Source organism: Lates calcarifer, linkage group LG12, assembly GCF_001640805.2.
Source record: "Lates calcarifer isolate ASB-BC8 linkage group LG12, TLL_Latcal_v3, whole genome shotgun sequence".
Classification (NCBI taxonomy): Eukaryota; Metazoa; Chordata; class Actinopteri; family Centropomidae; genus Lates; species Lates calcarifer.
Window position 1 is genome coordinate 6053770 of NC_066844.1, and position 25287 is coordinate 6079056.

The 25287-nt window shown below is 39.8% G+C and overlaps 1 protein-coding gene across 1 annotated transcript; it reads left to right on the forward strand.

Annotated features, from left to right (window-relative positions):
* The first annotated feature begins 1370 nt into the window (after window positions 1–1370).
* ece1 (endothelin converting enzyme 1) lies at window positions 1371–24938 on the forward strand. Its single transcript, XM_018704409.2, is given in 20 exon segments — window positions 1371–1576; window positions 8984–9070; window positions 11804–11942; window positions 14150–14362; window positions 14506–14630; window positions 14768–14914; window positions 15901–15966; window positions 16326–16387; window positions 16389–16515; window positions 16720–16862; window positions 17158–17272; window positions 19878–19988; window positions 20083–20181; window positions 20364–20441; window positions 20551–20654; window positions 20994–21104; window positions 22286–22353; window positions 22488–22678; window positions 23264–23359; window positions 23822–24938. Coding segments are annotated over 19 exon segments (2259 nt in total). The 5' UTR covers window positions 1371–1576; the 3' UTR covers window positions 23999–24938.
* The last annotated feature ends 349 nt before the right edge of the window (window positions 24939–25287 follow it).

Genomic DNA, 25287 nt, shown 5'->3' on the forward strand with positions numbered 1-25287 from the left:
GAAATACTCAGAAAACAGCATCAAACAGAAAACACAACAGGAAAATACATGTTAAACTCCATAAAAGCTTAAAACTTGACAGGAGAACATGCAAAACTGCACAAAAACACACAGTTAAACAAGAAAGTGCATAAGCACCTCAACACAAAATGTTCAAAACACAAAGAGCATTCATTAAAAAACATTATATTTTACAAGGTGATCATGTATTATGAATTTAAAATCTTCAGCTGTAACATAACTAAAAACTACAGCAGTCAAGAAATGTTGTGAAGTACAATATCTCTCTCTGAAATAGAAGTATAATATCATGAGGTGTAATTACTCAGGTACAATTGCCTCAGAATTGTATTTCTGCCACTGCAAAAGTACCTATAGACTAGCCCATGTTAATAGCCATCAAGTTAGACAACATTACTGGAGTAAGAAGGCAGGCCTCAAAAGTGACTGGCAGTCAGATTCTACATTTATTTTAGGCTCCTTGCTGTTCACTGTGGCCTCCTTTGGATGTCACTGTAAGACCTGCTTCTGCCTTTCAGTTTGTGAACTGCATAGTAGGGATTGCAACATTTGTTTTCTCTCTTTACATTTCCCTTATGTATTAGCTAATCAGCATATGATTCGCCAATTAAAAAACAAACAAACAAACAAACAAACAAAACTCTGGCGTGAGCATAGCATGTGATGGGTTTAAAATCACAGTAGCCTCATTAGGATGTTCTTTTAACATCCAACATGATTGATTTTCTTATGTGTGAAGCTGCCTCCATACTTTCGATTGCTTTTAGACCCAGCTCATCCCATGTTCTTTCAGAGTATGTAATGTTCTTTCTGCCTGGAAAATCAATCTGAATAGAGCAGAACTGATCAGGGCCAGACCAGAGCCTATTTTTTCATTTATTGATAACTCTGTGTTGAGAAGTGTTGCACAGTTAGTAACCGTTAGCAGTCGCAGCAGAACAATGTAGGCACCACTGACACTAAAGCAGTCAAATGCAAAGATCTAAAAAGCCATACAGTAGATACTCAAGTACCAGTCTCAGAGTAATAGGTCATTAGCTAAAGTAACAGATTATTCTGATCAACACCCATTTGGCACACTGAGACAGGGTGAGGCGATAACTAAGTGCTTTAAAGTGGTTACATAAATCAACCACCAGCTGTGCTTAAGTAATTAAGGTGGTTCACTCTGACGAGTTAAGAAAAAGCAGTAACGCTGTCACAAATGTGCTTCAAATAAAGGTTTTCGGACAGCTAGGTTAAATGTTAGCTAGTTCAGTCATTACGTAAACAAAACTATGCCAAAAAACAAGGCTGCTCATTTTTTATCTCGGTGGCTTTTTTCAGACAAGAGACAGAACATCCTGTGAGATCACATATAGCGTGTTTTTTCCCCTGTTTCTTAGAAGCATTTATGCGAGGACATAACTTCCGGTGTAGCGAAGAAAGTTTCAGTGAACTATCTTGACAGTGAAGCGCAGCCTCTTTGGTTGTTGTAGCCGAGGCTCACTCACTGTCCCCCCCCCGAAAGCAGAAAGCACACCAGAGTCACGGCGGAGGACCATTTGACAGTACGGTAAGAACACGTCCTCTGACTATTAACGATACTCAGATATTTCATTTAAGTAAAACACGAAGCGTTTAATCGGGTTTAAAAAATATTTTTGAGAACTGACACAACATCACATGTGCTCAATTTGGCGCTGGGATTGATTATTACTGGCTTGTGTGTGGTTGTTTACAAGAAAGTAAATGTTTTCCACACAGCATTTCCTTGTAAAGTTGGACTATATAACAGTTACGGGACCATGCATGAGGTTCAGTGACCTTATCGTTGCTGCATTGTGTTAGAATATTTTGGGACTTGAGGGTTTGCTGCCACACAATAACTTGTCCTTATAAGATAGCCTATGTTGGCACTCTTTTTTTCACATTATAGATCTAACTTTTTTCACATCTTCCTGTGTAATTCCAGTAAGAATTTTGAAACCCCTGTGGTTTCCCCACCAGAGTTTCACATATACTCAGGGTGGGGAGTCTGACATCCAACATCAAACTACCTCTCCCACCTTACAGGTTATGTGCTATATAGTAGCTGCAACCAACACCACATTATAGCCAAAATTACTCTGCAGCCGCAAAACAGCTGCATGTTGTTTGTTTGATTCACTGGTTGCAGAAACTTAAAATTAGTATTTACTCTCTAAATGTTATCTTTGGATTTGTGTCATTTCATTTATCTTCTTCTTTTGTCTCTGAGGGAAGATTGTAAGTGACTACATGAAAGAGATCACCAATCAAAAATATCTTAGAGCAAACAGTAACTTTGGACACAAATCTACTGGAGAAGATCAGTGGCAGATGTGAAATTTCATCCACTGATTTGTTTGAGTGTTTGTCTAAAGTAAACTGACATGCTTGGAAACACTTGCCCACCCAAAATATACAGTAACAAAGGGTCATTTTGTTAAATCGGTTGAAGTGGAGGAGGAAAAAATGGTAGTAGGCAAACAAACTTTAAAGCTGAAGTTATGAAGTGCTACACAGGAAGCTCTTTGATAAAGATGCTATTTATTAAAGCCAGTCTATTGCATCTCTTTAAAGTCAGCTGGGCAAGACATGAAGTATTTTGTTATCACGGGCAGACATTTTGTGTCATCTTACTCTGTGTCACTGGTTTCTCCTTTTAATCACCAACTAGTTCTGCAGTAACTATGTGTTACTCTACCTCAGTTAAAGCAGTTAAAATGCCAAAAAACAAATTCAAACCAGTTGTCTGAATGCTGTTAAGCAACTTGCTTCAGTGAACTTTTATAATGTGCAGACATTGAACACACAGATCACTAATTGTACAAGCTAATCCCTGAGTGATTGATTAGTTTAATAACATTAACACGGCTCTGGATTTGATGCACTCGGGGAGCTTGGTTTACTCTGCAGTTATTCATTACCTAGGTGTGAGCGTGAGTGTGTCTGCAGGGCGCCATAACAACAGCAGGAACAGGTAATCTCCTGTTATCTGTCTGTGCCTTGGCTGAAAAACTCATTGTAAGCAAGCTGCCATGTGCCACTCCTTTTAATCCTCACCTTATGTTGACAAAGGTCTAAGCAGGAGCTCTTTAAATTGCATTTTGGATACCAAAAAATCCCATAATTGACTGTTTTGAAATGTATCGTATGTAATGTGAATACACAGTATTGTGGCATGTTTTACTGCACTTTGCATGCTTATAAAACCTGGGCTGCTTAAAGTAGATACAGTGATGGTGACACAAAGCCTGACTGTATCTGGCTGATATTTGATCATTGTACATACGTCACAGTACCTCAAATGTGCATATAATAATGACTTAGGATGTTCTGTCAGCCAAGAATCAGAAGAATTTCATGGCTTCGCCCTGCATATGAATGACCACATGAGAGAAAATGCATGCAAGCTCTTTAATTTTATTGTTTTCAAATTGCGCGCATGACAAAAAATAAACCAAAAGTGTTATGATTCTGCAAAAACATCCTTGGCTTAGTTAAACAATACTACTCCAGACCAAGAAGAAAAGCTGATTGCCTGGGAAAATAACTTTTTTTGTGTGTTGAGGTTTTACATTATCAGGGTGTTTTCTCCAAAGGAAACATCTCTTTGCTATGGAAAGAAAAAGATCCGGAGGTGTCTTGACGTCAGAGGTCAGGAGCTTAAGCCTGAGACAACTCTGTCTTTATCTGTGGCCTTCAGGCAGAAACACAGAGGACTGGACACAAAAGATAAAGTGTAAGAGCTGCAGAGGCTAGAATGTCTTCATGTTGAGTCATCATCTGAATCTGTTTGTTAGCCTCTCTTGATACAGTCAACTTGCAGACACAAGCACATACTGTACATGGCACTGGGTCAAGACCTCATGCTCGGGTCAAGGGCAGCAGTGCATGGCAGCTTGTGTCACTCCAGTAAACAACCTCATACATAATACAGTTGGTAGTGTGTGCAGTTGCAGTGTGTGCATTTTATCTTTAGGTGGGATAGTGCTGAATCAGGCAAAACTCTTTGTGCTGTGCTTGTTTAATCTTGTTGTAGTAAGAAGTTTAAGTGTGGTCATGTTTACATATGACATTGTGGTATTTCTGGAATGTTTTCCCAACCTCAGTCTCCTCCTTTGGGATTTATGAAAAGGGTTAACTGATAGCTTTACGCCTGAAGAGGAAGTCTTTTTTTTTTTTTTTTGCAGTCTGTGGGTCACCTCTGTGTGACAGGGTGCATGCTATGGGTCAAAACTGAATAGGAGAAGTTGTATTTTCACAGAAACGTGCCTCCTGTCACAGAGGGGAAGCAACTTGTCTCAGCAAATGTGAGGCTCAGATTGTCACTTGGATTGTTTTTGGGCCTTTAGTCTTTAATTACTAATCTTCTGTGGTCTGAGCCCACATCTAGACCAAAGCATTTGCCTGGCTTACCATGGTGGTTTAATGAGCCGCCTCTCTTTAGATGCAAAACGTGTTTACTGCCAGCTTACGTCAAACACGTCTGTAAATTATCAGTCGCCTCCTTCCTTCCACCGATGTCCCTCTGTCAGCTTCATTTTTTTTTTACACTATTCCTCTTCTTGTTTTCTTCTATAAATTATTATCCTGTTCTCATTTTTCACCTCAGAAACAAACTTGCCGAACTCTGTAACACTACAGTACAGTGCAGCACCCCGATCCCAAACACAAACATACTCCAGTTATTCTTGGAGGAATGCCCCTGCGCTACAAATAATCGTCTGGTTTGAAGGATCAGTGACGAATTACTGACGCATGTTTGTGGTTTACAGCCTTACTCAAAGGCCATGGCCTCACATCGCTTCCAAGAATTGTGGGATACTGACCCCTCATACTATCAGCTTTTCTGTGGGAAGACATCTTCATGCCCTATAGGACACAATAGGAGATTTGCTGCAAACCGTCCAGAACTGACCTTGACCACAGACTATTAGTGTGAGAACTGCGTCATTTTTTATTTTCAAATTGCTCCCAGTTGTCACTTAGCGTGACTTCCAGTAAGGTAGGCCATCAACAGGAACTCCTCCATAGGTTACAGTTTCTACAGATGTTATTTGACACGCCACTACCTTTGCAGCACGTCATGGCATTCCAGCGAATGTTAATATGTGATTCCAAGTTTCAGGATTATGCAGATATGGTGGGAGATAATGACTTGCTGTATCAGGTACAAAAGGTCATGAGCATATTTCCTAAGAAATGGCTGAAGTTAGTCACTAAATATCACTAGCAGGAAAAGGAAGGCAGTATTGTCACTTCAGCTCAGTGTTTTTTTGTTTTGTTTTTTTTGGAGGGGGGGGGGTTCAAATTGTGCGACAACATGTGCTAGCACATCTTCACCCCAATGCCGGAAAAGTGTTAAAAAACAGTGACTATGTGTTGAGGAATGTGTGTGTGTGTGACAACATGGTCTGTGCTGGCAAATACAGCTATCAGTTACTCTGGTCGGAAGCAGAGCACATGACAAAATCAGGGATATGTTTTGTAACACTTTTATGAGGTAATCTTAGTTTGAGTTATTCATTAAACATCCCTTATTTTTTTAAGTAGGACAGCTAGGGTTAGGTGTAAGGGGCTAGGGAAAGCTTAATGTCAGTGGTGGGTCCCCACAAAGATAGGTGGACAAGGTGTGTATATTTGTGTTAAGAGAAAAAGTCAAACATCAATATCCCCATTAGGCCTTTTGCTTTCAGCTATGGGTCATTTGAAACCATTTATATAATTGAAAGCGTCCTAAAAACAGTCGGCGTCCTCTTACTTCTCTCCTTCTCCCTCCCCCTCCCTGTCTGTCTCTCTGCATCTCTCATCACTTCAATCCTCCATCTTTTGTCCCAACAGTCCTTTCATAAGCTGATAATGTGACTTGGCTGCACCGGGGTTTAACAAAGTTTAAAAACACTCAGGCACATGAAGGGGTTGGACATTTGTGTGATATTGTATGTAGCTGTCATTTTAGGGTTAATTTAAGGCCAAACAGCAATTCCCCCCTCCTGTTGTCACGGGGGTTGATTTGCGGCATCTTGCCTGATTGAAAACAAGATTTAACAGGAATCTGTGCTCTTGGTTTGCCTGGAATTCTCTGGAATGTTTGTGGTGGGAACATGATTTTTTCCTCTGCGGCATGTTTATGTGAAACAAGTGGGAAATAAAATAAAGCATGGATCTGCGACTGGACTGCCCTCTGGTTATGTTTACAAGAAAATCGAATCTTTTGTCAAGTAAACATTTATATTGAGTCACTGGTTTGTCTTTGTTCTGTGGATGTTAACATGGGAAGATAGAAGCCAGAGCATGATGGTAAATGTCCAGCAGGGATAGAGACAGATTGTACTGATTAGAGTCTAGCTACACATGTGATGTATGTAAAAAATATTTCAGCTTGGCAACATACACCCAGGATTCTTTCCTGCCAGTGTTACCTCTGCATTGTTATGCATGTTGTTGAGCAACCAGCCTGGAGTGAGCCATGTTTCTGTCAGACTGACAGACAGCCCAAGTTAATCATTTTCAGTGTTGGCAGTGCAGTAAGAATCAGATTCAGACATGATAATGCTGAGCCTCATTTTCAGCTATAGGACCCTTCAGTGCTAGTCAGTAAAATACATAGTGAGTATCTAGGGCAGCAGCTAAACTACTTTTTCCTTATAGATTAATTTGTCATTTTCTCGACAAAGTGATTACTTGTTTAGTCTATGAAATGTTATTGAAGTAGTGAAAAATGGATTTTTAAGCTTCCCACAGACCAAGTTGACATCTGGTTGATTTGTTGCTTGATTTGTTTATCCAACCTCAAAGGTATTTCACAAACTTATTATATATGACCAACAAAAGCAGCTAATTCTCACATTTCAGTAGCTAAAAGCAACAGCTGTGACATTTTTGCTTGAAAAGTGCCTGAAAAGATGAATCAGTCATCAAAATAGACGCTTGTCCATTTTCTTTCCGTCGTCTTATCGATTAAATCGACTATTTGTTTCAGCTTTGTGTATCCTTCACGCCTGACACGTGTTGAATTAATTTCCCTCCTCATAAAAAATAAAATAAAATATTATAAATCATGCAGTGTTTAAGCCCACGTTTGACAGCTTGCACTCGACTTCTTCACTGATGCCACGTGTGACACTTTGAGTGTTGATGTGTGCCACCATCTGTTGATCAGTGGAATAGTGTGAGAGCAGCAGCGAATGTGTCAGAGACCTTTCATCTGTGCCCTTGAGTGTGTGCATGAGACAAGAAAAATGGTAACCCACTTGAAGTGACATTTCTGCATAACTCAACCAGTGGTCAAACACTGCACTGACCTTTAACTGGTTTCAAAGTCTCATGGATTTGTTTAAATCCTATAACATTTAACATAACATAATTCATTTAACCATACAAATTACCGTTCCTGTATATAATTAACAAATGAAAACAAAATAGTAGTATATTGTATAATGTATAATGTATAGTATATTTGATATATTAAGCTATTTTGGATTGTTAGTCCCATATTCAGTAAGTAGATCTGTCATTTTTCGACTGAGCAGGCTCCAGTCTTTCTGTTTGAATTTTGGTGGGTTGGTGAGTCTTGTGTTTACACTTGGATCACAGATTGTATTTTTATTAAAGGGTGTATGCTGTATGTTACAAGCCTTTTGTTTCTATCAATGGCACAGTAGTATTAATGAATTAAAGAACATTATTTTGGCTGTGCATTGTTGGAGTGTGGGCTGAAAAGAATGGAAGGGTGATAAATTGTTCAACATGTTTGCAATAAAACCATGGAATCTATAAATGGTATTAATGCAGGATAAGATTTTCCTCAATTCATTTTGCTGGAGATTAATGCTGTTTTTCAGATTCCTCTTAAAATATACTTGACGATCTCTTGAGCAAAATTAGGAATACAGTATGTGCATGGTCAGCTCTGCATATTCATTATTTGTATTTTCAATCATAAATGGACTATTGTGTGAGGTGGATGTTATATTAACGTGGCTGAACTATATGTTAGTAGTTAAGTTGTAAATTAAGGTGGTTACACACACTTACTTCTTTTTTATCACACAATTTTTAAATACCTCTCATTCAACATTTTCTTTTTGCATTTAATGAGGAATAAACTATTTAAAATGTAGTGTTTGGATGATGTGTTAGCAGCCCTGTGGGTGGGTGGGGGGTTTAACAGGCCTAGCACTGACTGTCATGCCTATCAGGTAACGGTAGCCATGGGCAGCCACTACAAGCATGTAGTGGGAGGAGGATATTTTTTCCAGGCTCCTCCCCAGAGTGTATCATGACCTATAGAAAAACACTGGGTGTAAACTACAACTGTGAGGTTCCCTCCCCTATCCTAAATGAAACCACATTGGGGAATGCACTCACACACATACACACTCACAAACACACAATCACTTCCACACACACTCTCAGTTCTGTAAGTCGCTGTAGTCAGTGCTCCTTCCTGTTTTTCACTAGTTCCGTCTTCTCTCGTGCAGTGTTTGCATAGACTGAGCTGAGGAGGAAGTCCAGAAAAAGTTAAGAGCCGCAGAACGGGTAAAGAGGAAGAGAGAGGATCCACGAGGAGTTTTATTAGGACTTTCGGGAGGAGTTTGTTGTTGGTGTTGTGACGTTTGCCCCCTGGGGGTATCTGCCAGACGCCATGGGGGCTTTGAGAGGTGTTGCTGGTGTTGAAGGGAGCAGCAGAGACATGCTTTTGATAGGAGAGGACTGACACTCCTACTCTTTGTAGACAAACTCAATGTATGACTGGAAGAGATCCAACCAGACAAACCAGATTCCTACAGATGGATTTTAGAGGGAAACCCTAACCTGAAGCCTCTGGGACTGCCAAGGATTAGACATCACGTACAAGACACACGCTCTCTCTTACACACATCAGTGGGAGAGGAGAGGGGCTTGAAGGAGCATGGAGGCACTGAGAGAGTCTTTTCTGCATTTAACTTTTCAGATGTCAACGTATAAAAGAGCCACGCTGGACGAAGAAGACCTGGTGGACTCCACTGGAGACGACATCTACCCATCATCACCCTTACAGGTAAGTATGCAAACATCTTGTGCTAAAAATAAACGAATGTGTTACTGTCAGCACTGTATCATTATACAGTAAAGCACATGGGAAAAATGTATCAGGGCAAGACTTTTTAAGACAAAATTTTTACCTTTTTTTAAAAAAAAAAACTAAGCTTAAAAAATGTCTTTGATCACAGAAAAGCAACAACTGATTCTGTGTTTTCATGGTTGCTATTTTGAAAGGTTTTAACTGGGGCCTGTGGTCATAAATCCTGTTCAAATAAAATGTAAAAATAATTTTGCCATGTGTTAGCCCAATCTGACATTGGTTTCTGTTGAAACATTGTTCGTCAAACAACTACTTGGTTTAAAGGGATGTGGTTTGTTGGCTAATGCTTCTGATGTGATATTCAGTCCTCCTCCTGCCTGCTGTTGCTTTCTTTGGAGGCCTGAATTTCAAAAATCTGCCATAATATGTTACAGAGACCAACCTGCTAAACAGATGCTTCAGGCTGCACTGAGCGGTTTGACAGAAGAGAAGCTAAACTATGTGGTATATTTGCTTTGCTGCTAATATAGAATATACAATAATTAAATCACTCTAGCTGTAATAGCGACAGACAACTAAAAACAATGGGCTGTTCATGAGTGTTAAATAGCGTAAAAATCACGTTAAACAAAATCCTAGCAGTTTTGCTGGATGTTGAATAATGCAGACATCCATGGAAAAAACAAGTAAGGCTCTCCATCTTCAGGTGAAATTATATTATTAATTTATTCTCAGAGCATATAGGCAAACAAACTGACCTGTGTGTATCGACTCTAGGTTTTCATCAGGGTCATAAAAATCACATTGTTACAGTTAATGTAGTTATTTTTGTCATTTTCTTTACACTTTACATTTAACACATGATTTACACCGTTTTAAAAAACATCTGGTACATGTATGGATTATAAAATTAGCCACATGCTGCGATGCTCTGATTTCAGCAAATGGGAATCTAATTTTGTCAACACTGATACTAAACTCACCGTTTTAAAAAAACGCTGATGCTACTTTTAACAAAAAAAAAAAAGGTGGTTACTGAACTAGGTCCAACACTCACAACAGTTTATCTGACTGTAAGACTTTAATAATCTTAGCAAGTTAGTTAAGCTTTATTTATTCAGAAATTCTCACAAAGGATCTCTTTCACAAGACGGACCTGACAACACAATTGCATGTATAGGACATCATAACAAGACAACTTGGTCACACACGTTAGACGCACTGATTGAATCCTTTAAATTTTAATCCTTACATTTATAGTCTGAAATATTTGCTGATAAACCTGAGATTGAAGATTTTTTTTGTTGGAAATGATAAAGATTAAGAATGATACTGCTGCTGGAATTTCATCCTAGAGTTTTTAAAGGTTTATAGGTATATTGTTAGCTCTTGAAATATTCTACAAGCTATTTCTGCATTTTCTGTTCCTGTTACTTGCTGTTTCTTGTTCTGTGGGCACTTTTAAAGATCTTTATGAAAGGATTAAATATAGTGTTTTATAGACTTTAGGGTCATTTCTTCTACTTCTGAACCTCAGGACAAAGAGCTAAGGTCCTTCAGTGCAGTCATTCTTCAGATATTTTATTTAACCAGAAATATACCTGATGAGACCAGACAGAGTGATTGAATTCAGGACTTTGACATTATCCTGCATCCAACATTTTTATCACTGTGGTTTTGGAGGTAATAAAACTGTGGCTTCTAAAGACTGTGATAATCTACAGATGGAAAGTGCAGAAGCTTGGCAGTGGGATTCTCTCAATTACCCTCAGAAGCAGAGTTTGGTCCAAACCAACCCACCACGCTGAGCTCCTGGGATTAAGAAGCCACTGTGGCTTTGGCATTTGCTTTGGTCACATTTAGTTTGACTGTTGAACTCTCATCTAAGATAATGGCAGTAAATCGGATCCTTATATATACACTTCAGGGGTAATTGACTTCCACAGGATATATGTGAGGTCCAAGATCTGGCATTTATTTACAGTGGTGGATACTCAGACTGGCCAGAATGCTAAATGTGCCCCGAGAAAGATTTGTGAGTGGCCCCTGGAATCATTCCTGTGTCAAATAAATTCCCTTGGCAGCCTCAACTAAAGCAGCATTCAGTAGAAGAAGTGGAGGAGCAGGGTGTGCTGTTGTAAGACTCACTTGCGTACAATGTGAAATCAGTAACCACTAAGACTAGACTTTCCTCCAACATGTAAATTATTTTATGTTGATTTTCTGGGAAGGTTTTGCACTACTGGTCTGGAGGTAACTGGTGACTTTTATTTGTCGTCCTCAGTTGACTCCTTCCTCATCCTTTACAGGTGAATCACAAAAGCATAAGATATGGCTCAACAGGGTTATTGTGTCTTTATCCTAATCTGAGGCAAAAGGAAAACTCTCTTTATGAATGCATGTTAAACTAGAAGTGAGGGAACAATAGAAGAATGCTTAACCTTTTCTGCGTAGGAGGGTTGAGAAGGCTGTGATAAGAGAAGCCACAGTGTTTTGAAACCAAACCTGCCGTCAGAATTCTTCAGTGCTGTTTGACTATACACAATATCTTCCACACTGTATTAGTTCAGCACATGTTTATGTTTTTAAGCTGCTTTTTAAGTCCCTTTCTGTCTATTAGCCATGCTAAAACTCTTTAAAACTGTTGACTTAATGGACGAAATGAAGCACTTACAGGTTTTTTTTTTTTATTTCTGTTTCTTGGTGCAGGTGACTCTGCTGCAGGGCCGCAGCCCTACGTGTTGTTCAGACAGGACACAAAGAGAGAAGAGGGTGCTGTTTTTAGTGTGTGTGGTGTCTGTGTGCCTGTTCATATCTCTCATCACAACTGGAGTCTTCTACAAACAGAGTGAGTTCGAAGTTCTGTTTAAACTCTGTCACTCTCTGTGAAGCAGGCTGAGAGGGTGACACCAGTTTGTTTTGTCCTATTTATTCTGAAGATTTTAAAAAAGAAACTGTTGTAAAATCAAAAACAAAGCAAGCTTTCCAAAAAGGGGAATAATCTAAAATGAAAACACACACACACACTTACACACACACACACACACACAAAGGCCTTATGAAGTAGTTGAATTCAGTTGAGAAGATCGATACCAGTCCCGTATCTGTTCAGTAAATATGAAATATTCTGAAATGATTCTAAGCTTTGCTTAGCAGAAAGACTGGTAATAGGGGGAGACAGCTGGCCAGGCTCTGTCCAAACGTACAGAGACATGGGTGGTTTATGCGGGGGGATTGTGCTGGACCATTTCCTCACCAGTGAATTGTTGCTTGTAGTCTTAGTTGTCTGTGCAGGCTAAACAAAAATATAATGTGTTAATCTGTGAGCTTTTGAGATGCTTAGGTGGATTTGGTTACGTTCAGACAGAAGCAGGCTAGCTGTTTCCTCCCGTTTCCAGTCTCTGTGCTAAGATAAGCTAATCGGCTTGTGGCTCCAGCCTCACATTTAGCTTACAGATATAAGAGTGGTGTTGATCTTTTCATCTAAAGGAATAAGCATGTCACAGTGTCAGGCTATTTCTTGAAACAGTCATTGTTGTCTCTAGATGTTGCAGAAGAGGGTCCCAGGTGTTTTCACATGTAGACTGAACATTTTAAAAATGTGATGTCAGCAAACGTTTTTCCAAATGTGTGACAGAAATCAGTTCATGTAGTCAACTGTCAGTCAGTTTTTTTAGCCACTACCGTTCCCATCATCAGAGCTGGTTGTATATGTGAGCGATATCCTCCGACCATCCAAAAATAACCAAGTCTCTGTGGGAAAGTGTAATTGTTTAATGTATTATAAAAGCAGGTCAACAATATCACCATCTGTCACCAATTAGCAAAGCTAATTTTGTCAAAATAATATGGTTATAGCTGAAAACAGGTTCAAAAAGTATTTGTAAGGCCCAAGAGGCTTTTAAGTGCAAACCAAAGAGGAGGACTGTGGCTTTTAATACAGTATATGCAGTTATTTTTTTAAACCAAAGCCACACCTTGAGCTAAGCTGCATAAAAACAACTCTAAATCTCTCCCTCGAGCTTGTTCATTATGGAAAAAGGGCTTGTGGATTTACCATCACGTCCAGGCGACGTCTCATCTGTGTTGGGTTTCCTCGAATTTACCATGGGAAACTTAATGCCACTTCCTCCCATTCAGAATCGCATGTTAGATCACACTTTGAAATAATAAAAGGAACAGAGATGAATTCTCCTTGGGCTACTAACTTCATCACCGCTCGTAACTTTATGTCCGTCTTTGTCTCGTGCCCATATATGGGCAGGTGGTGAAAGTCTTTATGGTGAGTCAAGTACCAAAAGGTGAGCTGTTCCCTGGAATTGCACTTTGTGCACTCTAACCACCAGCACTTACACTTCTCTAAACACTGAAAGTTTTATAAAGCTCTTCCTGTTAAGCAGCTTTGGTGTTACTTTAAAAAGTAACACAGACCAGCCAAAAACCTCAGTCTGCTGCCCCTACAGTCATTTCCTCTTAAAATTATTTTAGAGAGCTTACAAAATATCTATTCTCGGAAAAAAAAGTATTTTTGTAAGTCACATTTAGGTGCTGACATAAGCTGAGGAACAATGGCATTTATCTACAAGCCAGTTAAACACCCTGTCAAATGAAAGTGATCTGAACTCTCGTTCTGAAACATTTAGATGAAGTCATCCAGGCTCCTTCACTCTCCCCTATTAATCTAGTGTCTACTTATTAATCAGCTGGCTTATAGTTAACATGTAACATTGCCTCCTACGAAGAAAAGATCATCAACTGTCATGTTTCAGCTAATTATTTACAAAGGACTTTTACAAGGAGAAGTATTCCCTCCAGGTTGTATAGCTTGGCTGTTACCTCCTATAAAATAACAAGTTCCAGATGGTCTGAAAACCTGTGTGCATATTTGGATGTCCTACCATGAAATATTCTCAGATTATTTACTGCTGTCCTCAAAAAATGTTCTTACATAGAGAAAGTGTTTCTCACGCAAGAGGGCTAAGAAAATTGACGGTTTTCAAGTGAAGTATCTATGAATTTAACCTGCTCTCTTTTTAAAATCTTTCTCTTGTGCAGCTCACCCTGGCTTGTGCCTAACAGAGCCATGCATTACTGTGGCCAGTGCAGTAATGGGAGCCCTGGACCGATCTGTGGACCCCTGCCATGACTTCTACAACTTTGCCTGTGGGGGCTGGGTGAAGAACAACCCCCTCCCTGAGGGCAAGTCCCGCTGGGGACCTTTCAGTAACCTCTGGGAGCACAACATGCTTGTAATGAAGCACTTATTAGGTGAGGGCCCTCGTCTGAGTGTTGTCCTCAGCTGCCTTTACCCTTGGCAAAGGGTAATTTTCTGGCTCATTTTTCAGCACTGGGGAAACAGTTTGTTTTTCATTCACATTCATTCATTTTATCTTATATCTTTCTTTGAGCAGAAAACACAACGATGAAAGGTCTGAGCAAGGCTGAGGAAAAGGCCCAGCGATATTATCAGGCCTGCATGAATGAGGCCAAGATTGAGGAATTAGGAGCTAAGCCACTACAAGAGCTAATCAACCAGGTATGCTTATTTTCTGAAGCGGTCAAACATCTGACACATTCATCATTTCGATCTGACCCTCTTCATTTCTGTCAAAAGAAATAATTTCCTTGCGTCCAGTAGTCTCTGACTGTCTGCTTGAACCTTGTCTGTCTTAGATAGGAGGATGGGCCCTGACGGGACCCTGGGACAAGGACAACTTCCAGGAAGTTCTGCGAATAGTGTCAGCCAACTATCGCACCTCACCTTTCTTCACTGTGTTTGTCAGCACCGACTCAAAAAACTCCAACAGCAACATCATCCAGGTGAGAGGGTCAGAGATTTGCACACAGGCCACTTTAATTGGCTTTAATAGTCTTGATTAAAGCAACATAATGTAACTATTGCTGAGCAACAGCGCCCTCTGCAGGCACAAGTGGTAATTAATTCTGTCGGGCTCCAAGCCCGTCCAAGTCCAAGCAGTTAAGTGGTTTCTATGTATGCTTATCAAGCACTTCACTGGAGCTCCGACTGTATAGTCCCATGGTGTATATTACCCATGATCCTCAGGGTGCAGAGTGGGAGTGACAGAGGCTCCACTCTCCCTATTAAAAGTCAGCGCACCATCAAAATGATTCTGAAGCTGTTAAACTAAGCTAGATGAAGCTACTGAACTAAAATAGTTACATAACCTTGCTTTCATTTGAACAATTGTATGTAATTCTCTGTATTTATCTAGAATTACATCTCAGACAGTGCTCCTACGCTGACATCTTTGATCACAACTTAACAGATTCACATGCACATTTAAATTCTATATTATTAATATTTTATATTTTCTCCAATAGAAGCAGCTGCCATAGATGACAGATTTTATCTTGATATCCATATCATTTTCACAGTGGTCTTACATTCATGTGCAATACTATTGTTTACACTTCTGTACACACTTCTATACATAAATCCCTCTTTTTATGTACGTATAGTGTTATATTCTCTTATATAGATAGTGCTCTATAGTGCTCTTACTGCAGAGCTGACATGTTTTCCCTTCCCACTCATTTCATTGTTATGGTTGACCCTGCGTTAACCTTCATATGACTAATAGAACTGAACATTGGCAGCTTGACATGAGAATTCATTCCTTTGTAAGGTGTCATGAGACCGTAACAAATGGTAAAGATATGATCTCTGTCGAGGTTCTGCTTTTAGCCTGCATGCTGGCAACACAGGAATATAAACAAAAGGCTGTTTTGTGAATATTGAAATGTAGGGTGAGCTGAAAGTCATAGGATATCTCTCTTGACTCCAGGTGGATCAGTCCAGCCTGGGACTACCTTCAAGGGATTACTACCTCAACAAAACAGCAAATGAAAAGGTACAGTGAACAAACAGTTTACCGCATTACACTGGTTTCACAGAAATTAAAACTCCAGATGCCTGTGCAAAGTTCAACACAGTTTGTTATCTAATCTAGATCTGGAGTTTTCTGTGATGAGAACATTGAAAAAAAAAAAAATAAGAATTCATTTAGAGTTTGACAATATCCAAAGGCTCATAGCTCATTTATTAAAAGAGAAATATTTCAGCCTCAGGGTAAAAACTTTGCATAGTAGCTTGAATTTGCACAGTTTAGGATTACTCTCCTAATGGAATTTTATTACACACACAAACACCCCTCATCTTCCCAACCACACCCGCCTCCGCCTCACTGTCCTACCTACTTGGACTTTGCAGTATTTGACGGCATACCTCAACTTCCTAATGGAGTTAGGGGTCCTTCTGGGTGGCTCAAAGGAGTACGTCTCAGGCAATGATGGAGGAGATTGTGGACTTTGAAACCACCCTGGCCAACATCACAGTCCCTCAGGAGGAGAGACGGGATGAAGAGCTCATCTACCATAAGATGGAGGCTAAGGACCTGACTGTGAGTGTCTCCTGGTTTGATAGTATCAGCCTGATAACTCAGCAGAAATGGTATACACCACTTAATCATGCTCTGCAAGTTGTGACTGTTAGACTGCCGTACCAAAGGAAGTGGCAGTGTAAGCTATACATATTTGTGTCCAGACTTTTTTTCAACATGTGTCCGTGTTTGTTTTTGTGTGTGTCTGGTCTTTTGGCTTTGTAGACTCTGGCTCCTGCAGTAGACTGGATGCCGTACCTCACAGAAGTGTTTGCTCCTGTGCCGCTCAACGAGTCGGAGCCGGTGGTTGTTTATGCCAAGGAATACCTCCAGAAAGTTTCTGACCTCATAACTAAAACAAATAAAAGGTCAGACACTTTGCTATACTTAATGGTTTTTTCCATTAACATGCGTAATACAGGCTGTGTGCTACTATGTAGGTGTAGATTTGTAAATACCTGTTCACTTTGATAAATAATAATGCAGTAAAATACATTAAAATGGAAAGGAGGAGGTCAATTTTTTTTATCATTAGTAGTGGTTATTAGTATTTACACCATTTATATCATAAGTACATATCCTCTTACTGAAAGATAGAGTAGAAAGCATTGAGGCAATATTGAAGAGAACAACAACACAATGATTTTGTAAATTTCTTTCCAGCCTACTCAACAATTACATGATAATGAAGGTGGTGAGGAAGATGGTCTCCATTTTGGACCAGAGGTTCCAGGATGCTGAGCAACGCTTCCTTGAGGTCATGTATGGAACCAAAAAGGTAAGAGATGAAGATATACGCCTTTTACAATCTCCATAACCCAGCATGACACAGATAGATTCAAACACAGAGGTGGGATTAAGCGAGTGAAAAGTTGGGGGGGGGGGGACAGTATACTGAACATGTTTGACCTGCGTGCAGATGCTCATCCAGATGATGTTTGTTAACTGAGCTCAAGCATCTCAGTTGCTGCTTTGTAATTGTTTTGCTGCTTTTTAAGTCAAACCAACAATTGCATTAAATGTTTATTTGAATTGTTATCAGGCATAGAACGAATAATCAAATCTCTCGGACAAGTCCAGTGGGTCCCAGTTTATGTGGGCACAGGAAATGGCCCAAAGCCAAACAGCTGGGTTTAGACGGCTTTTCATTTGAACTCTTGTTTCATTTTTAGCAGATACAGGAAAAGAGAAGCTGAATTTTCCCTTCACTGTGACTAAACAAGAAACCTGGTTTCCCTAATTGGGGTAAGAGGTTTAAAAGAGAAATGTGCTCAACACACATGGCCTATATGTGTAACTGGGTTTCTAACAAGGTATTAGTGTGCACATATATGTGCATATGACAAAGATCCAGCACAGCGTAAGAATCGCTGAGGCAACAATATGAACAACTGAAGGGAAATATTATGTGTAGGCTCCTGTGTTTGAAAAGTAATTAAATATAAACTCTAAACTGCATCATTATACTGTATGTATCAGCCAGTCTTGATAGTGGGTAGTGGAGAAATCTGAGTTGCACATAAATGACTAACTGCAGCTGCACGTAAATAATTTACGATATTTTCTTTTTCCTTTCCATTTCTCTCAGTAACTTGTTTTTCATGTGAATGTAAAAGTGCTGTGGTGTGAGTGGAGAGGCTCAGCTAAATTGCCAAAAAAATACAATTTTCTCACTTAGCCCTAGTTGTATCCAGCCCTGCAGATAGTTTGGGCCTCTCATTTCCAGGTTTAGAGATCAGCCTTTGTGATTCTGGCCTGGCCGTCACCCGCACAACAGAGGTGAATGGAATTTCTTTTGTGCCGTTCAAGACATTAAAAATTCACATTTGAAAAATTCAATAGCAGCATGTCTTTCCAGGAACAGTAAACTCGGTGGTTTCTCTAGATAATGCACTGACCTCGCTGTGAACAGTTTTCATTGGAATGGGTCCTGTTAGAAGAGGGCATTGTTTCTGGACAGTGATGTTGTTGCTGAATTTCGTAAGTGTAGTTTTTCAGTGCAGTTAGAGCCACAAACAAAATGCTGTTCAGCTCCATTGTATTGGAGTAGAAGCAGGAATCAAACCAAAGCCACATGCTACTACATTACAGATAAGTGACCCTTAAACTGATCTTTTAGTCACATTCGAAGATGCTTATTACTGTCAGTGTGTGTTGAGTTGACTCTGCAGCAAGTTGCACTTCCTCCTCAGTGAATTACTGTTTGACTGTGAAGGCTTCAGTGACCGCAGTTTTTATCTGAGCAAGATCCTGTTTCCTCTGCCTTGTTTTCCACTGGGGTCAAGCTGTAATAACAACCCCTAAAACTTTCTATGTGTGTCTCTCTCTGCATCTGTTTCAAGTGAGAGTGCAGCTGTGTCTCTTTTTCCATCTGTGTCTGTGTTGCCTGAGTAGATTTTACAACTTTGCTTGCTCAGAATTCTCCTCATTTCCTCTCTGTGTCCTTGTTCCTTTTTATCTATATATACATGCAGCTCCATTTGTCCTTGTCCTTCCTTTCGCCTGATAATAACTTTATCATATAGGATGGTGGTTCAATGTGAGATTTTGATTATGAGTATACATATAAAATATCTTTTTTAAATATATATGGAGCCATGGTATGTAAATTTGATGAAATTTGTGACTATAAAAGGCATTTCTAGTTTGGTCTTTGAGGCTCAAGACAGGTCAAAGAACAGCTCAATAATAAGTTAAGCAGCCCTTTACAAATTAGGATTATGTCTTTTCCTCATTGAAATCATTCCTCTTCTCACTCGTTTCCTTAAATGCTGTTCAGGTGGTCAGCTCGCTTGCACAGCCTCAGTTTTGTGTGAAAATTGGCCGTTAGTTGGCACGTGGGCTGTCCTCTTGTTGCACTTTTGTTTACAAAAAAAACCACACCTACTCAGTCCTTTAGAGGGAACACAGTGTCTCTCAGCCCACAGAGGGATAACAGCTCAGCGTTGCTTCACAAGCACTGGGTACAGAGGTCATGAATTTCTCAAGATCCAGAACCTCATTTTCTCTCATTTCCTAGTTGGTGTTCATTTTCGTTGGCAGATGCCCATGGCTTTGAGGGATTTCTCAGCGTTCTACTTCATAAAAAAAAATATATTTATATATTATTATATTTTTATTATATATAGTATCACCATCTAGCTTTCACTTCCCTACTATTTCTACTGTTATCTCCACCTACACAAGCAACAAGTCCTCTCATATTCATCAGGATTAGTCATGTTCACTCTGGGAAATATAGGAAGTGACTAATTGAGGCAGACAACATGGGTTGAACCAAATCAGACACACTGAAAAAAAAAACACATTCCAAATAGTCTAAGTCTCATGTTAGAGAACATGAGGATGTAAACATGTCTTGATGTGTCAATTTGACGTTGCAGAGCTGCACGCCTCGCTGGAAGCTGTGCGTCAGTGACACCGACAGCGCCCTGGGATTTGCTCTTGGAGCCATGTTTGTCAAAGCCACCTTTGCTGAGGACAGCAAAGCCATTGTGCGTTTTTTAAAAGTCCCTTTCTCACAATAGCTGCTCCTGCTGTGTAAGACGATGAGCTTCTGACTTTTCCTTTGTCTCCTCTGCGCCTCAGGCTGAAGACATGGTTGCAGAAATTAAATGGGCTTTCGAGGACAGCCTGAAGTATGTGAGCTGGATGGACTCAGACACAAAAAAAGCAGCAAAAGAAAAGGTGGGAGAAAGAACTTGTCTTTTCCTGGAAGTTTTCCTATTGCCTCAGTTGCTTTAGGGAGACATTAACATCTGAACCGAGGTCTGCTGAACTGTTTCTGTGCTGAAGTGGCTGAGAAACACAGCGCTGCCACCTGGTGTAAAAATGTGTCTTTTACAGTTTTTTAAATGCCTCCTTTACAGGCAGATGCAATATACAACATGGTCGGATATCCAGAGTTCATCATGAATGCCACAAAGCTGGACAAAGTGTTCAATGATGTAGGTAGACATGGAGCTGTATTATGTGTCCTGACCATTCTGTTGCTTCTGTTCATCACATAACATCTCATTTTAATCATCAACTGAACTTTTCTCCTCTCTCTTTCAGTTCGAGGTGGTCTCAGACCTCTACTTCCAAAATGTCATGCAGTACTACAACTTCTCAGCCAGAGTCACAGCGGACCAGCTGAGGAAAACTCCCAACAGAAACCAGTGAGTTCTCCCTCTTCCACCCTCATGCCCAAGCGTCCCTCTTGCCAGAGAGAAGGTTGCACACTCCGACGGGAACACATTCCCATTATACTGACTCAGCGGAATACTGCTGCCATCCACAAATGTTCCCAGGCAACCAACTTCTCTCCACTGAACTGATCCTTGTCTCTAATTAGGCTGCGGCAGGGGGGTGTGGGGGGTGGGGTGGTCCCCATGCCTTCCAAACTGATCTGTAGTCAGGCTGGCACAGGCACAGACCAGGCAGAATCGATATTCTGAATTTGTTGTGACCTTGATGTCAACCTCATGTGGTGGCCTGTGTGCTCCTTCTGTTTGCAGGTGGAGCATGACCCCGCCAACAGTGAATGCATATTACAACCCAACCAAGAATGAGATGGTTCTGCCAGCAGGAATCCTTCAGGCTCCATTCTATAGTCGATCCTGGCCCAAGTAGGTCTCCTACAGAGCACTTCAAGTTTACTAAATCACATGGGTTTTATTAAAATAGAACAGACTACAAATTTATTGTCCGCCACAATCGAATATTGATAGGTTCAGAGTTGTACCCATATAAACACTAAAGCAGGTTTTGCTTCTCTAATCATTCCTTCTGTTCATACTGGCCATTAAGAGATCCACTCCTAATGTGCTCTCATTGTTAAAGATGGTGGGGAGAAATCCATAGTTCTTTCTCTGTGCAAAAATGCAACCTAAAGTATATCAGAGGCTGATATAAGGTGTCAGCAGAGTTAGACAAATAAAGTTTGTCTTCCAAAGTTACTAGACCAAAGAATTCCTGCATCCATCTGCTGCAACTCAGCAAACACAGAGAATTCTGTGCTAAATAGGCTTAAACTTTGGAAGATCCCCACTTGATTTGTCTAATGCAGACTGATGAAGCTTCAGAGGACTGTGGATTTTTTTCCCCTTATTATTTACATTTACAAGTCATGAGTATGTTTGGAAGGAAGCAGTCAATGACCAGATTAAGGTGCTATTTTCATGCAGTTTTGAAATAATGTGAACCTATTCTTTTATCTCACAACATCATGCAAGCAGCAGAGGATGGAGATACTATTAAAACATCACTGAACTAAAGCAACAGTACAGTTATGAAAAATAATCCAGCTCTATCCACGAAAATGTGATTTATTTAACTGCTGTTTTTTAATTTAGATGTTAGACTCCTGTGTTGTACTGTATCTATACATCCTGATAATCTGACTGAGCTGCTATTTTGTCTCTCTTTTGTCTTTATTCATTCATTCTATCTAAATGTTCCAAACTAATCTGAGATGTGAGTTATGATTCAGGGGAAGACATCCAATAATGTCACAATAATGACTAGACACCAGGAAGTCATTGCTCAACATCTCATAAAGCAGTTTCGTTTTTGCTAAGATTAATTTACTTGTGTTGTTAAGTGAACTTAGGAGGTGCTGGTAGCTTCATATTGGCATGTAACAGACAGATATGAGTCTAGTATCAGTTTTCTCTTCTAACTCTTTACCCAAAATGTCATCTATTACTTTAACCAGCTTGCAGTCAGTACACATAATTGTCAAAAAGTTCTTGGATGAAATAAAGCACCACATGTAAATTTTCAAATGTGTTTTTCTAATGTTCTCCAGAGCTCTTAACTTTGGTGGAATAGGCGTAGTCATGGGACATGAGCTGACGCATGCTTTTGATGACCAAGGTTGGTTAAATAGTTTCTTTTTAAACAATTTACATTTCAGAGAGCCCTCTAATACTAAGATGTTTAATAAGAAATGTCTTGAAGCAGGACTTGGCAGAGAAATCCTGTAATACTTCACTTTTTTGTTCAAACAGGGAGAGAATACGACAAGGATGGAAACCTGCGTCCCTGGTGGAAGAACTCCTCTGTGGAGGCCTTCAAGAAACAGACTCAGTGCATGGTGGAGCAGTATGGAAATTACAGCATCAACAAAGAGCCTCTGAATGGAAGGCACACCCTGGGAGAGAACATCGCTGACAACGGTGGACTCAAAGCTGCCTACAAGGTCTGATGTCTGACAGGAAGTAGCGTTCACCTTGAATATTTTCTCTATGGGATGAGGAGGATTTGAACATGAGGGAAATATGGCTTAGCTTCTGCATGAGAGCATTTAGATTTTTATGGAAAGTTTAAAGCGTTACTCCCACGTCACATAAGGCAACATTGGCAGATTGCGTGTTTACAAGGTTGTTAAACTATCACACGGACCTCAGATTAATCCCCTGCATTACTTTTATTTGTAGAGGCTGTTTGTGGGTCACGTCCATTAATCTGTATTGGAAAAAGCAGGTTGTGTGGTTTACAGTGAAGCCTGGAAATGCAACAGGTGGTTATGAGTGGCCTTGTCAGCCTCTGATTACTTCTTCACATGCACACATTCTTTCCATGTAATGAAAGGTCATAGGCTGTGAAGCAGACAAGCAAATCGTTTAAAGGTAAAAGCGTCCTGCATTAAATGGTACATGTTAACTGGAGGAAAACCTGTAGAGGACGTTTCTGTTTTCTTTGATTTATATTACTGTATACTTTTCCATGTGCAGAGCAAAACAGTGTTTGCATGTGTGTAACATGATCATTTGTTGCTTGGAAGGCTTACGTGAACTGGATCAAAAAGAATGGTGAGGAGGCCACACTGCCTGCCCTGGGTATGACGAACCATCAGCTGTTTTTTGTAGGATTTGCACAGGTTTGTATCAATCACAGTATATTCTTTTCTTTTGTCAATATGCTAATATGCTAATATTACTCCTGTGTGTGTGTGTTGGATGCTTTAAGTTTTCACTTGACACTTGTGTGTTCCACACTGAACTATGATTGGCTCCAAACCAGCTGTGGTGTTCAAAATCCTGCTCATATTTAAAGGAAGCAAAAGAAATCTGCACAGTGAAGCTCAATAGCAATGGCCTTGGTAATTTTATTTATATAGAACATTTCATTACATGTAAATTCAATGTGTTTTACATTGAATGACAAAATATAAAAATACAGGCATTAACATGAGAAAATAGGAATCGTAGGCAACGTGAACACAAGAATATATGCATGAGTCAAATGCAGAAAGTGAATTAGTGAAGCATAAACATTGCCTTCAAAGAGCATGAACAGTTCCTTTTTTTAAAAATATTGTGTCTTTGTATTGTTTTTGCAGGTATGGTGCTCTGTCAGGACCCCTGAAAGCTCACATGAGGGCGTGATCACAGATCCTCACAGCCCGTCAAGATTCAGAGTCATCGGCACCATCTCCAACTCACATGAATTCTCAAAGCACTTTGGCTGCAAAGCTAATGCTCCCATGAACCCTAAACATAAGTGTGAGCTTTGGTGATGCCTTATTGCTTGGGTGCTGTTCATCAGCAAGGAGCAAAATGGACGTCGGGAAAAATGTCCAGAGACACTGACAAAGTCTCTCTGGATGAGGGAACGCAAGAACCACTGAAACTACTAGCGCCTTGCCACTTAATGCTTACTGGGCTCCTCATCAGAGCAAAATGTGCCTGCTCTGTACGGAGGATTGCAATCTTCAGTGCTTCTCCACAAGGACTGTTGGTTTAGCAAACAGCTTTCCCCAAACTCTGAAGTTAGATGTAGCTATAAATGTGCTTTTAGAACACTGGAAACCCAACAGATGGTTACACAAAAATGGGAGAACCACTCTCTAATGGTTTGTTTGTCACATAAAGTGATAAATGAGCAAAGTGATGTTTCTTTTTCTTGTAATTCTTCACTGTGCTTGGATCTACTCTGGTTTATTTTTATTGTATTTTATTTATAGTCGCAAATTTTTATATGACAGTGAACCAGGAACCTGTAAGATTTTTAACCTGATGGAAGATGCAAACCTGGTTCACATGTGGACAATTTTAAATCCGTTTAACAAGAAGTGGTATAAATATGTTTTAATACTACAACAATAACAGTTTGTCTTTGAATTGTTTGGACACATTTTATGAATAATATAGTCAGTTACATTTTATAGAGAAGTTAATGCAATATTTGTGTTTTAAAATAGTCATTTTTAAAACACAAATATTGATTGATACTGGACCCAGTATCAAGAAAGCGGTGTCATATTGTTGGTATTTCATTTCTGTAACGTTAGACCAAAACAAATCAGAAACACAATGAAGGAATTCAGAAATTCACAGCAATAAATTAAAGCACCGGGTGTTTTGTTTTTTTTTTTCATTCAGAACTATGTGCCATACCTCTTTTTATGAATAAGAGTTTCTCACATTATTTTGTATAATAAAATGGACCTTAAAACATCTTTGTGTCATGTCTGCAGATTTGTTCAGTTGTTTGAAATCGCACACAAACATCTTTCTGTTGTGCAAAGACGTGTTGGCTAGATTCACATAATAACCAGCGTCTCAGATCATTACTTTACCAATTACAGTAATTTTATTGGGAGAATGTTGTACTAACTTGCAAATGCGAGGCAGCCGGATGAACGGTAGATGGCGCTATATACACACACAAGTGCCTCTTGTAGTTTGCTGCTGGTGCAGAGTACCACCCACAGACTCTATGAACTATACCGTTTAAATAGATAATTACTGAATGTGAAGGCTTTTGGGCCATTCATACACGCAAACTGCTAGAAACATGTAATGT